This window comes from Sesamum indicum, linkage group LG6, assembly GCF_000512975.1.
Source record: "Sesamum indicum cultivar Zhongzhi No. 13 linkage group LG6, S_indicum_v1.0, whole genome shotgun sequence".
NCBI lineage: Eukaryota > Viridiplantae > Streptophyta > Magnoliopsida > Lamiales > Pedaliaceae > Sesamum > Sesamum indicum.
The window spans coordinates 5,634,583-5,648,558 of NC_026150.1; the positions used below are offsets into that span (position 1 = coordinate 5,634,583).

A 13,976-nucleotide genomic window follows, 5' to 3' on the forward strand; every position below is an offset into this window, starting at 1 on the left:
AAATATAAATTTTTATTCAATTTTTTTACTAATATCAATAAATTTTGTAAATTTTAGCTGACATATGAATCGATTTATTATACAAAACAAATATTAAGAGTACGAGATAGTATCCATAATCCCCCAAAACTATACCCTTATTTGTCTTTACTCAAATATATCTTATAGGTCTATAAATGTAAGTTTATTTAAATAGTAGCAACTGCCAACTTCTAATTTCTTTTTATTTTTTTAATATTTATATGTAAATTTTTTCTTCATGTTATTATGATTAAAAGAAAAATACTTTTCTTATAGGTTTTTAAATAAATATATTAAAAAAATTGTACTCTACATGTGCATCAAGTGTGTTCGACTGCTGGTTATTTATTAAGAATGAGATCTTTAGAGTAACTATCACGTAAAATACGAATTATCTAAACTGCCCTATTTATTATTTCTTTTAAAAATTCACCACCTCTTTTAATTTTATTGTTAATCTTCTGTTTATATACATTTAAAATTAATTCATTTTATTAATTTTGATTGCTTATTCATTTTATCATTTTTTTCCTTCAAAATATAATAAAAATTTGAATTATGCACATAAATCAAGTATGCTTTAATCTATTGGTACAATATTGAACAATTCTCTTTTATGGGGTTTTTTTTTTTTCTTGGAAAGACGAGTCAATGGGTATGACGAGGAGTGAAAAACGAAAAATTTAAGTTAGAGGTATTTGATATTTTATTTGATGTAAGGGAAGAATTGTATCACGGACTAATGGAAGTACGGAGGCTAGATCCTTAATCATCGATAATAAAATGAGTTAAACTTGTAATGAAGTACATTATAAGTGAAACATTTAATAAAGGATTTCGAATAATTTTAAATTAAAAAAAATTGAAATTCATCAATATTTTACATAACATAATTCAAAATGGGAGTCGAAGACTTTGAAATTCATATAAAAATTATTCAAACAAATCAAAAAAGAATTTGTCGTTAAAAATTTAAATTATTTACTTTCAGATCCACCAATACATACAAAATATAAGTAAAGTGCTGTAAAAATGTAATACTAAATAGAAATTAGCATTAATAAAATATATGGTTGAATTTTCTATCAATTTTAAAAGTTTTCCGACATTACTATTCTGATTTAATTTTTTTAAAAGTTTATGACCTTATAATTATGACACTTGTATGAGATTTCACAATTATCTAACATTTCTCTTTATATTTTCATGCAACTTATTATCATTAATTTTAAAATTAATTACACACGGATCCCTTTTAAAAATATAAAATTATATTATTTCTAAAAAATATTTCAAAATTAGACTTACATTCCTTTAAAAAAAATTCGTTGTAAATTGACCCCTCTTTTGTTAGAGCTTGAACGAAAAATTCACAAAATTTTAATTTTACCTCTTAATTCAACATTCCCCTAATAATATTTTTATACTTATAAGGAGGTAAATGTAATATACAAAAAGTCAAAAGTGCATTAATGTAATAAAATGTCATTCCCGAATTATAGTCATTAGATAGAAAGTCACCACTGATAAATGGAAAAATTAGCCATCTTTGGTAATTTTTTTACTTTCTATATATAGAGTGAAGGTAACATCATTGTTGCGCCTATTTTTTAAAAAAATAGGATGAAGTATTTGAACAAGACATAAATGAAAAAATGGTGATCACCTCACCATATTTTTAGTGGTTCGAGAAATAGATGCAACAATGAAGTTTACCTCACTCTATATTTATGAAGTTAAAAACAAAAAAAAAGGGGTAAAATGGACTTTGCCTCGCTGAATTAATCCTAATGTAACACTTACCCCTAAATTAATAAATGTAATATTTATTCTCTTGGTTGGATAAAAATGCGCATCATACTGTGAATAATTATATTATTTTTAATATATTTTAGTATTTTACACAATAAATTATTTTTTAAATAATTTTTTTAATAATGGAAGAATTTAAATTACAAATGGTGTACAAATTAATATATAATAGATACACAATAAATATAATATAATTAACAAAAGGCTACGTGCTTTTTAAAAAAATGACAAATATATATATGTTTAACCAAAAGTTAAATATTTTAGAAATAATGAATAAATATAAATATTTTATCATAGGTTTTTAAAGAAAACATATTCAATTTTTTTTTAATTTTTATCTAAAAGATAAATAATTAATAACTTAATTTTATTACTAAATTGATAAAATCTTTTTATGATTTTTTTTTGGTGTATTTTTTGCACTCATTCATTACTTCACTTCGAATCTGTAAAGTATAATAAAATTTAAACTATTTAATTCACTAAATTTCTTTTAATTCATTCTAATTAAAAGAAATTTTCCCAATTAATTTTTTTAATTAAACTTAAAATGCAAAAATATTATAAAAAAAATTCTTCAAACTATATATATAATTAAGGGCAAGATTGTTAATAAATTTAATTATAGGGGGTAAGTGTTATATTTGTTAGTTTAGGGGGTAAATGTTACTTCAATAGTTCAAAAGGATGGCTAGTTTTGTCATTCATAAATAACTACTTTTATTACAAGGTTGTAATTTGACAATAATATTTTATTACTTTTACATCTTTTTGATATTATATATATATATGTATATATTACATTTACCCTATTATGAGTATAAAAATATTATTAGGAGAATATTAAATGAGATATAAAAAAAATTATATAATTTTTTTTGTTAATTTCAATATTTTTCTTTCAAACTCAAATAAAATGGGGCTAGTTGTATACTGATATTTCTTAAGGGTGTGGAAGTATCATTTTAAAATTTTTATTTGAAAATTTATAATTTTATATTTTTAAGAGGGTCTAACTGTAATTAAACTTAATTTTACTATAATATTTAAATTTTATTCAATCATTAAAATTTTCACAACGTTTAAATTTATTCTTTAAGCACTATCGCCTTTTCTTCACTAGCGCAACAAGCTTCCGAAAAATTTTATAAATATATTTTTATCCTAAAATCATGATTAGTGATCAAAATCGCATATACGAGTCAATAATGAATATAAAATTACGACAAATATCGTAACTCGTCATATTTATAATTTTAAAGGTATAGGAGCAAATATATTTTGTGGCAGAGGCCATCGTTGACTCCATAATTATAATTACACAGTAGCTGCAGACCATATTATTATTATTATTTTCTGAAATAAAATGTCAAAATAAGTAATGTCATAGTCAAGTTGCACATCAATTTGTTAATTGAGTATTCATTAATTAATTGCTGAGAGTTGGCGTTGATTGATATTTTTTAGATATTAAAATGGTTTCTTGACTTTTTTCTCTTATGAAAAAAAGCTTGTGTGTATACATATCTAAAAATATATAAAATATCTATGGATCTAAAGAGAGACAGAGAACATTTTTTTTTTATAATTATATTTAATTTGAATGAATTGATTTGAATTTAAAATTTTCAAGTTTATTTGGATAAATTCAAATTTCTAAGGATTTCAAATTATTCAATTCTATTTCTTTTTTTGAGTATTGATGAATTTTAAATTATTATATGATAGATTTTTTTTTAGAAAATACAACAATGTCTTTGAAACAAACAGTATATTATTACAACATTTGATTTTGCATTACAATAATCGTTCTAAATCAGTCAACGTCTTCAAGTGGAACAAAAAGAAACAAAAAATACAAACTACTATAAAAAATAGACTAACATCTACATGCGTAGGAATGAAACTCACGACATTTTGATTGTGAGACCTCAACCTCACTATCCAATTAAGGAATCATTAATTATTTCATAGATATTTGGCGACTGAGTAAATGCCGTAAATGATTGATGGGTAAAACCCACTTTATGCACGTAATATCTAAAATACCCTTAATAAATGGTATTTTAGTCATCATGCACCTTAGATCCGCGTCTCCCTAATAAGACGGGTCGAATCAACCCAAACCTGGACCGAAATCCCACCTGAAGACCCCGACACTAGAACCGCCCGATTAAGAGTGAGGGCTGGCAGGATAACGCCACATGGCGAATACAACAATATCCACATGGGCCCTATAAATACTCAAAGACGCCATATTTCGAGGTAACCGCATCATTGATTTTTTGACATATTACTTCTAATCGCACATTTTTACATCGATCACACCAACTTGAGTGTAGGAGGGTCGTTGTCGGGGCACACCCGACGAGTTTCACATTCTTGTTTTATTCTCAAAAACCCAACACTCGATCTTGGTGGAGTTAACAATTAACCAAGAGGTCAATCCTTGCGATCGTATAACTCGAGCAAGATTCTTGAAGTTAATTTGTATATAAAATGACTTTGATTTATTTCCCTTGTTTCTTGATCTCATCGTTACTAATGTTTATATTTTATTTCATTTCCAATCTCAATCAATTTTTGGGTGAAAAAGTCGTGGGAGTAATTAGTTTTTTTTGAAAATGAAAAAGTCAATTCAAAATCATTTTAATTGCAAATCAAAATCAAGTGCAAAATTGAGTTTGAATTGACCATTTTGATGATATTATCATTCTTATTATTAAAGTCTATGGTCAATGTGATTGAGAATAATAACGAATTATTTTTCATGTAGAAAACTCAAAGATAAATATGTTATATATATATATATATATGATGGATATTATGATATTTGAATTTCCTCACGACAGAAAAATAGTTGTTGTCTCTAATTTGTTAATATATATATTCCTAATTATCTATAAGAACAAGTTTATACACAACTTTATCATTGATAATTTATGTTCTGCCAAGAACAAAATTATTATTATTATTTAATTTATATTTTTAGTGATATTTTTAAAATCATCATATGAAATTTTATCACTAACACTACAAAAGGAAAAAAAGAAAAAAAAATCAGTATAGTATAAATGACTGCGTAAATAAAACTATCAATTATAGTAAAAAAAATCAATTCTAAAACTTAAAATTTTTGCCAATCATATTTGCCGTATTTTTAACTATGATCTAAATATTTAATATGATTCTAACTATAACTAATGTATTGATCTTCATTGCAGAAACAAAAGCTACCGGTCGTTGTGGAGGAATAATTAATTTATATTTGCTATGATTTTATTTTTTAATTACAACTTTTAATTGTAATAATATTTTTTTAGTGCAATATTATTTTTTTCTATAGTATATAAAAACAAAACTTTCATTAAAAATATAATAATGGAGCCGAAAAATAAATTTGGATCCGAATAAATTAACATGTGGGTATTATAAAATTTTAAGAAATTTATTGAAATTAATGGATCACGTCAGTATGAAATATAGACTGAAAAATAAAATAAATAGCATGTGGTGCACGCGATTGAACAAGAAAAATAATTAAACAAGGCCCCTGCTTCTTTGAGAAATTAGTACATACTGACTTTTATGCCTGATTATTTCCTATTTTTTATAAAATTATTTGTAATCATCACCCGTAATATTTGTGCATATATAATCAGATAGAAATGATATAAATTTAAAAAGTGAAGCAAGTAAAGAATACGAGTAAAAATGAAAGAATAAATATAATAGTATATCAATGATTATAAAATAATATAGACCATTTAATAATCGGTGATTGTGATGTTACAAATTGCTATTTATGTGCGAATTTTTTTTTTTATATTAACTAGCCGTCGTGACACGTCGTCTCTGCGTGCATATAATAAATATTATATCATATTTTAAAATATATTACGAATAAGAAAAGATAAATATAGACCAATGCATCACATTTTCAAAAACATAAAAAAAAAAAAGAAAGAAAGAAAGAAAGCAACAAAGACAAAAAAGAAAATAAATTTAAGGGTATTATTGGTATAATAATAAAATTCGTGTTGCGGACTTGCGGTATCATAACCGCCGTTTGTGAGAGAAAAGGCTTTCTGTAAATAAATAAATACTAGTAATTTACTCTGTGTGTGTAACTTTTATAAATACTATTTAAAATTTTATTAGATTTATTATCTAATAAAGTATATATAAAATAAGGAGTTACTATTAAATTTATAAAAAAAAAAAAAACTTGTGACAAAAAAAAAGATGAATAAAAATTTAAAAAAAAGAAATAATTATTATAAGATAATGGGGGTGCGACGAAAAATGAAAAATAATAAATTAAATATAAAAAAATGTATCAAAATTACTACTATTTTCAACACATACTTATTTATCTTTATTTTTTCTCTCTATCTCCACAAAGCACAACAAAACACTCAAAAGACGAAACTAAGCACTATGCAAAGACATCCTCTCTCTTAATATATAGTATAAATACATACATGTTATTATGATGGAGCATTTCACCAAAAAAAAATGGAGTTGCTAGTAATTTGGGTTAATATCACTTTTGGTTCTTCAATTACAGTACGCCACTTACGTGGATTTGATCTCTCATGTTTCTCCCTCATCAGACTTAACCTCTCATGTTTGAACATTTCATGAGATATGACCCTCGTCATTAAAAATTTATTAAATCTAACGGATTTATAGGAAAAAAAATTCCGTGTGGATGCTAAGAAGGGTTCAAAACTTGGGTGATTTTGTTGGGAAGGTGGTGTTGGTTTTGTTTTCTCTTGTTATTAAATACTTTAAATAAGGAATAATTACACTCTCCTTCCACGAAGGTTGGTGTAATAATACGTAGATCATTTGTTGTTTGAAAATTTTCATCTAATACTCTTAAGGTTTGATTTTGTCTAATAAATAAGTTAATCTACTAGTCAAAATTCATCCAACTTGCTTATATTAATAAAAAATTTGAAAAAAATTTATATTTACCCCGGTTGACTTATTACTGATTTATTATAGATCAAATAAATCTTTTATGACTAAATTACCCTCATATGTCTTCACGTGTTAATGCACGTGAGAAGGTATATCTTTGCCGTTATAAAGATAGTTTAGTCAGAAAAAAGTGTTTGACCTGTTACAAGATAGTAATAAGTCAATCGAGGTAAATTTTCATTTTTATTCATTTTTTTTATTGAATATCAACAAATTAAGTGAATTTTATTAACGAATGGACTTATTTGTTAGATAGAAGCAAACTTAAGGAGTGCTAAATGTAGTTTTCCATACCACAAGGAATCTAAGTGTAATTACATCAAACTCTAAGGGAGGAGAGTGTAATTATCCCTTTAAATAATTCATTAATCATGTATTAGATTTTTCCATTTTATTTATTAATATATATATATATGATAGGGGTGTATCATATTTACTTGGAAAAAGATATAAATAACCCTTCACAATACTAAAATACCCTTGAAGTCCTAGGATCTACATCTTTTTTATCGGCTCCCGTACTCTGCTACCCATGAGCCCATAATTTGGACCATAGATCCTCTAACAGCTCGTAATTGGAGATGATGCCATGTGAATCAAGCACTTGGACACATTTGGCTCTATAAATACCCTCTCTCTACTGTATTTATGGTATGACACCTTTATAACAATCTACTATATTAAAAATTTCAAGTTCGTAGTATTCTATCTCAATCTCGAACTGATTTAAGTATGGAAAGGTACCATACTAACCTAACGTGCTTTTCTTTTTTTAATCTTAATTACCATACTTTGAACTAGGAATTTGAAAAAAATTAATTAACGTCAAAATCAATAGATCTAAAACTCATCACATGTTATTAAAAATAATTCAACATCAAAATGGAAAGATTTTAAATCTTTTGGGACATAAAATCATCCTAACAAATACAACAGAATTATTATTACCAATTGAAAATTTTTAATTCCAAAATTCTTCAATCCAAATTAACATATAACATTTTGTAAAATTCTAGTCCATGGTCTGAAAAACTCGATTTAATTTTCTATTTAAAATTGTGTTGCATTTTCTATTTCAATTAACACATGCAAGTCACGTGTATAACGCTTAAATTGAACAAATAACATAATATTTGTACACATAAGATGTATATATTATATAAAATAAAAGACGCAACATGTTTCGAAATAAAAAATTCAAACCACTGAATAACCAGCGATGTGAGATAAATATTTTTTATTTAGTATTAAAATAATGATCATATTTTCGAACACCCATAAACAAACCCACACAAACAAACTACGTATTATATGGAATTGATCGGTATAAATGTACAATTAACATCTGTATGTATTATAACTCGTAAACATATCCCATCATCATTTTTTACATATCAATTTATTTATCGAAATAATAAACGTTATTATTCAAACTTATAATGAGAGACTCAATTATATGTAAAACTAAGGGGAGTGAAGAAGAGAGCCTCCACATAATTGTCTACACTAGAAAAGTAAGTGTCCTCGTCGTGCTTGTACACAACTTGGGAAGCCCTGGCCATGTTAAGTGCGACTTTAATGATGGCTAGTGGCATCCCGTTCTTGGCGATCAGCTCCCCGTTCAGGTCTTTCCACAACCCATATATATCTTCCAAAATGCGACTTCTGCCTTCCTCTTCCGTCGCTAACTTCTTCTCTCTCATCAATAAGTGTATGCTCGATGCAAGATCTCCTCGTTCCTCTTCCTCCTGTCCATATTCATGGCATGACATAGTTTAATTTAATCAGTGCTTTGTCTCATCATATTTACTTACAGGAGAAATAAGATTTTTTGTCTCATAAATTAGGTCTGCTTCACTTTGAGTCTCATTCGTTATGGAATTAACACTTTTAATTTCATAATTTTAAAAAGTTAGCATTTTTTTTCTCATTTGCTTTTTTGTCTATAGTTTAACAGTGTAACAACATGCCCAATACATCGTTATTAAGTACTCCCATAGTTGCATATAAATGCTCGACTTAGCCTACTTTGTTTACTTGTAGAAGACATGATTCTTTGTACTGCTTGTACTTGACTTCAACTTACAAAAATATGAGAAGTGTGGAATTCAATTTTTGTAGGCGATGAAAGAAATGTCCTTTTCTTTGCCCGAATTTCCTTCAAAATTTAAATTATTTCTCTCAAATGTAGTTATATTTTTCCTTGAAAATAGTTCCAAGCTGGAAAAACTGGCCAATTATTCTCTCCAGCAAAAAATGCATAACATACAAAAAAGTAGATGAGGATCAAAAGTAATAATTTGTAAGTTACGGAATTGAAAGTGCTAATCCTGTAATTATTCGATCAAATTTTATTATTTTCCCTCGAACTATACTATAAATTAAAAGCAAGTGGAAATGAAGGGTAACATACCTTGGCGGTCCCAAGATCATCCCAAAGGCGGAGAATCCGGCCGGCAGCGGAGAAGAGCTTAGGGTAGGGTTTGAACAAGAGACGGGCGTTGTGGTCCGTCACTCCTTCCCCAATTAAGAAGAAAAGGTGCACCAAAGCCATATATGCACCCGCCGTCGAAACTCCGTTCTCTATGTACTCCTCCAAGTTTGGTGCACTTCCGCCGTTGAACCACTTCGCCTCCACCATAAACCCTTCAATCATGTCTATCCACTGCCATATCCATCCATATATATATGATTTGTGTGTTATTCATATAGCAAGATCGATTAATCACTCAAGAAAACCAAAAAAAAGAAAAACAAAGAGAAACCTTAGTGATAATAGATGAAATGTGAATTTTTATTTATAGTTAATTATTGTGATCAAAAATAAAAAAATTATAATAAATATTAATTAATTATGGCTACGCATTGACTATTAGTTGTTGTTTCTATATAGACATAGATTGAAACATTAATCATAACTAAAAATCATAGCAAATATTGATCAAATTTTTACATTGGTTGTAACATAGTTTTTGCCCGCAGTGTTGTGCCATAACTTATAAAAAGCCTCATTTTCAATCATCCTGCTAACTTCTTTTAGGATTTTGCTTTTCTAAAACATGTACAAGTCACGCGGCTGTTATCCTTTTAGAATGCAAGGAAATAATCACGTGAATTATACGTAATGTATTCATCATTTTCCTATCAAAAGTTGGTAAGCAATTTGAAAGTGACAATTTTTTTCAAAAATATGAAACTATTATCGAAAATCTCGTATATAATGGGACTAAAGTATACATGGCCGCGATTATGATACAAGAAATGCTATTTCTCCTAAATAGACCTATAGATTTAATTAATACTCCCAATCCCTTCTTTTATTTTCACTAGATTAATAAATAATATAGCTATAACAATATAATTATTTAATTATTCTACCCAATAAAATAAACTAATAGAAAGGCATCATAGCTTACCGTAGATTTGAGATATGGAAGCACACTCCATCCATTCTCCTTGAGCACTTTGTAGCATATTTCATTTGTGGTGTTGTACAACGCCATGTAGCATATTTTCATGTACTCGGGAAGAGTTTCCATTGCCTCCAGATCCCATCTGTTCAGACATTCGTCGTACACGTTTATGTTAAACGACAATTTCATCTAAAAGTTTAAGTCGTTAAATACGAAATTCATTTGATATTAATATTTTAACAATCCATTTGGATAATTAATTGATCACAATTAACGAACTAATAAATAATAATAATAATAATAATCTGAACCTTCTGATTGCATCAGTGAAGAGCAGGAGTTCGTCCATTTTTCCATAAGTGTCGAAGATGTCGTCGATGACGAGGAGAATGGCGATGGTCTTGGCGAGCTCTATTCGGCAGGTGGAGTATTTGGGTTCAGGAAGCAGGCCAACACTCCACAAGAAGCACTCCAATGGCCTGTCTCGAGCGAAGGTCAACTTGTCCACCAGCCCCAACTGCGTCCACCATCTGAAACAAGTGTTTTTCATCACTATTTCGTTAAAAATAAGGTGAAAAAATTATTTCTTTTTTCATTTTTATTTACAGTTTGCGGGTTTGAATAATTTAAATTAAACAAGTTTAAACCAAAAAGCTATAACTTAATTTTTTATCCTTAATATTCTCGTTTTCTTTATGAAAATTGAAAAAGAAAACAATATACAAGAACTAAATATTAATGGGTAAAGTAATTATATCTCTCTATTATTTTAGTGATCCGACAAGATTGTTTGGGGGACAAATTACAAAGTATTCATATGTCTAACGTAAATTGAGGACTAATTATAATAAATTGGACGTGGTACGAAGTTTCATCTATTAATATTTATCAATTTTCTGTCCTATTCGTTATAAATGTAGTGAATGTTGATTAGACATGTCTATATATATATATATATACTAAACTTTTGTTTTTAATAGCAATAACATGATCTAAATTAAATTGGTAATCATAAAGATGAAGAAGAAGATTCTTTTCCATAAGCAATAGCATATATAAAATAATTAAGACAAAACAACAAATTCATTTTTCGTTTGATCATACACAAACTAATCATATGATAAGTGTATAATACTTCTCATATAATTATTGTATAGTTAAAAAATAATAATTTGATCAAACTTAATTAATTTGAATGGGAATCATCATCTGATCGTAACATTGCAACAGGACAAAATATATAAGCTTGTACGTCTAATTAGATAGATGTTCTTGATTTTTACTTTGTTTTCAATAGATAAACAAATGAAAAGGTTGTGATACGAAATGTGATACGATTGATTACCTGGTGATTTCAGCCAGCTCCATTTGGTGTTGAGCCTGGACCTTGTTATAGTCCAATATTGCTAGTTCTAAAAGTTCTTGATCACAGTCGCTTTGTGCAGCATATTGATCAATGTATCGCCTAGCTTCTAACCTAGCCATTCTCAGGTGTCTGGGGAGCTCTAACGCTTGAGCCACCTGCCCCTGGAGTTGCGGTGGCAGCTGAGGAAGTGAGCGTTGGAGGTGTGTTTTGGTTAACTCCATGGCTTTTTCCAATATTTCTTCTCCATTACTTCCCAAGTATGATGCTTCGTACAAGCTCAATAACCCTAATTTATCGTCGGTTAGAGACTCCTTGAATTGTCCATTTTTGTCCATGAATTTTAGGAATACATCTGCATCAAGAGTTGAACAAATTAGAGAAAATAGCTTAATTTCTTGGATTAAATACAATGGATCCCCGTTATAGGCAAAATAACCCCCTAAATTAATATTCGCAAATTTCATAATTTTATATTTAACGCGCCCATTTTATTTCAGAAGTAAGAGGTCTACCAGGACTAATCTGGAAGCCGTTGTGTCGGAGCAACCGGAAGCGTAGAGCCGTGGTGAAGAGATCGTCGTCCGTAGACAAGGCATTGGAGAACTCAGCCTGCAGTATGGCATTGATACCATCCTCCAAATAGTAGGCGATCCCCAGTCGTTGGATCGTGTCGATTAGTTTCAGTTTCTCCACGGCTGCTGCTGCGCTCTGCAGCTGCATTCCAACTTTCCCCAGCAAGTAGTCTCTCCTCTTGCTGCCCTCATCCTGTTCCACAGGAAATAGCTGCACATATGCACGCACCACACGTCACACAACATTAACATAGAAGGCCGTAAAAAAAACAACACGACCTCCTGAACTTTATTAATTTTAAAATAAAGTGCAACGTAACCCCTAGTGCGAGAGAAAATAAGCTTTTTCTTTCAAAAATTTAAATGAGAAATTTTTATCTAGTAGTAATTAAGACGTGCATGATTGCCTCCCGACCTGCACATCAATGCACGCAAGTACATACCGTAGGTTGACGTATGTATTTGAGTAGCGCACCGTTGGCTGTGATCATGGGCGCGGCAGTGGGTACCGACATGGGCATCGAGGACGAGGAGGACGAGGACATGCAAATGCAAGTACGGGCACGAGAGACGAGGATGGGGCAGTTCTTGGGAAAGGATGATGATGGGGTGTTTGGGGAAGTATAGAATGAGCGTGAAGATAAGGATAGGTTGCTCCTGGGATAAGCCATCAATTGTTTGTATGGTTTTGTGAGAAGAGTGTTGGGAGGGGGACTATATGGGATCCGGAGTCCTGCAGGTTTTAGTTTAATCTTCATACTCAATAAAGAGCGCGCATGCCCAACGCGAGGGCAATAAAATAATGGCGGCTCTTGTCCTCGAGGCTTCAGATTTTCTGACCGGCTGGCTGCTCCATACCACAAGTATGTGAAACCGTCAACCCTTTGTTCAAGTTGGCCTTGTACATTTTTGGCTTTTTTTTCTAATTTTGGTATGATTGAATTGGGAAATTTGAGTTCGACTATGATCGGATTCGAATTTATATTTATATAGTAAATGTTAATGTGTTTGTTACATAATTAATGTCTAATTAAGAAGAGTGATCGATCACATAACAAATATATATATTATAATTCCATATGTTCGATTTGACTAAATCTGATTTGTGTTAGGATTTTTCGTTAGAGATGAACGGGATGACTTAAGTTGGCTATTTTGTAACGTCAAAAAATAAATCTTGTAATTATTGAACTTACAATATATTATTGTGGTCACACTATAAATTAGTAATTCATATTCTATAATATTTTTATAAGAATATTTCTCCCTTTTAACCCATATTTCTTATTTAATATGATTAAATTGAAGTGTTTCACTGTGAGTTGTTCACTCAACTCTCTTACCTCAACCACAAAAAGGAGAGGGGGGAAAGAAAAAAAAAAGGAAGCAACATCAAAGATAAAAACAGAAAACCTCAACCTTCTACTATAAAATCTACTATGATGAGATTGGCATTATAAAAATATGGTGTATTTTGATATAAGTTACTTTAATTTAAAATTGACAAATCAATATTATTGGGTATCATTAAACAAAATCAAATATACAAAAATTTAATTCTCGACCTAAGTTAATTAATATTTTTCATAGTTATTACAATCAGAAACTTTGTCAAGGTTTTAATTATGAACTAGCAACTAACAATCATTGTGCAAATATGTATTTTTTTATTTTAAGATCGATAACAATTATGATAAAAAAATTATATTTCTTTCAGAAATATGTACATATATATATCTCAAATAAAGTAAAATTAATACTTGAAATTTGAAATAAAGGAAGGTCTAAATAATTAATTTA

The 13,976-nt window shown here is 28.9% G+C and overlaps 1 protein-coding gene across 1 annotated transcript; it reads right to left on the minus strand.

The window, feature by feature from the left end:
* On the minus strand, positions 8,131–12,904 carry LOC105163844 (geraniol synthase, chloroplastic). Its single transcript, XM_011082335.2, has 7 exons — positions 12,620–12,904; positions 12,117–12,387; positions 11,584–11,956; positions 10,550–10,768; positions 10,242–10,380; positions 9,239–9,490; positions 8,131–8,573 (listed from the first exon to the last, which is right to left on the minus strand). The coding sequence occupies exons 1-7, from the start codon at positions 12,845–12,847 to the stop codon at positions 8,274–8,276; spliced, it is 1,782 nt and encodes a 593-aa protein (XP_011080637.1). The 5' UTR covers positions 12,848–12,904; the 3' UTR covers positions 8,131–8,273.

Bases quoted from the DNA above. Each gene is read 5' to 3' on its own strand.
- LOC105163844 (XM_011082335.2), bottom strand. From the start codon at position 12,847: ATGGCTTATCCCAGGAGCAACCTATCCTTATCTTCACGCTCATTCTAT. The intron at 10,381-10,549 runs GTTCAGATTATT...ATGTCTGAACAG, and splicing joins TTCACTGATGCAATCAGAAG to ATGGGATCTGGAGGCAATGG. The intron at 8,574-9,238 runs GTATGTTACCCT...GAATATGGACAG, and splicing joins ATGATCTTGGGACCGCCAAG to GAGGAAGAGGAACGAGGAGA.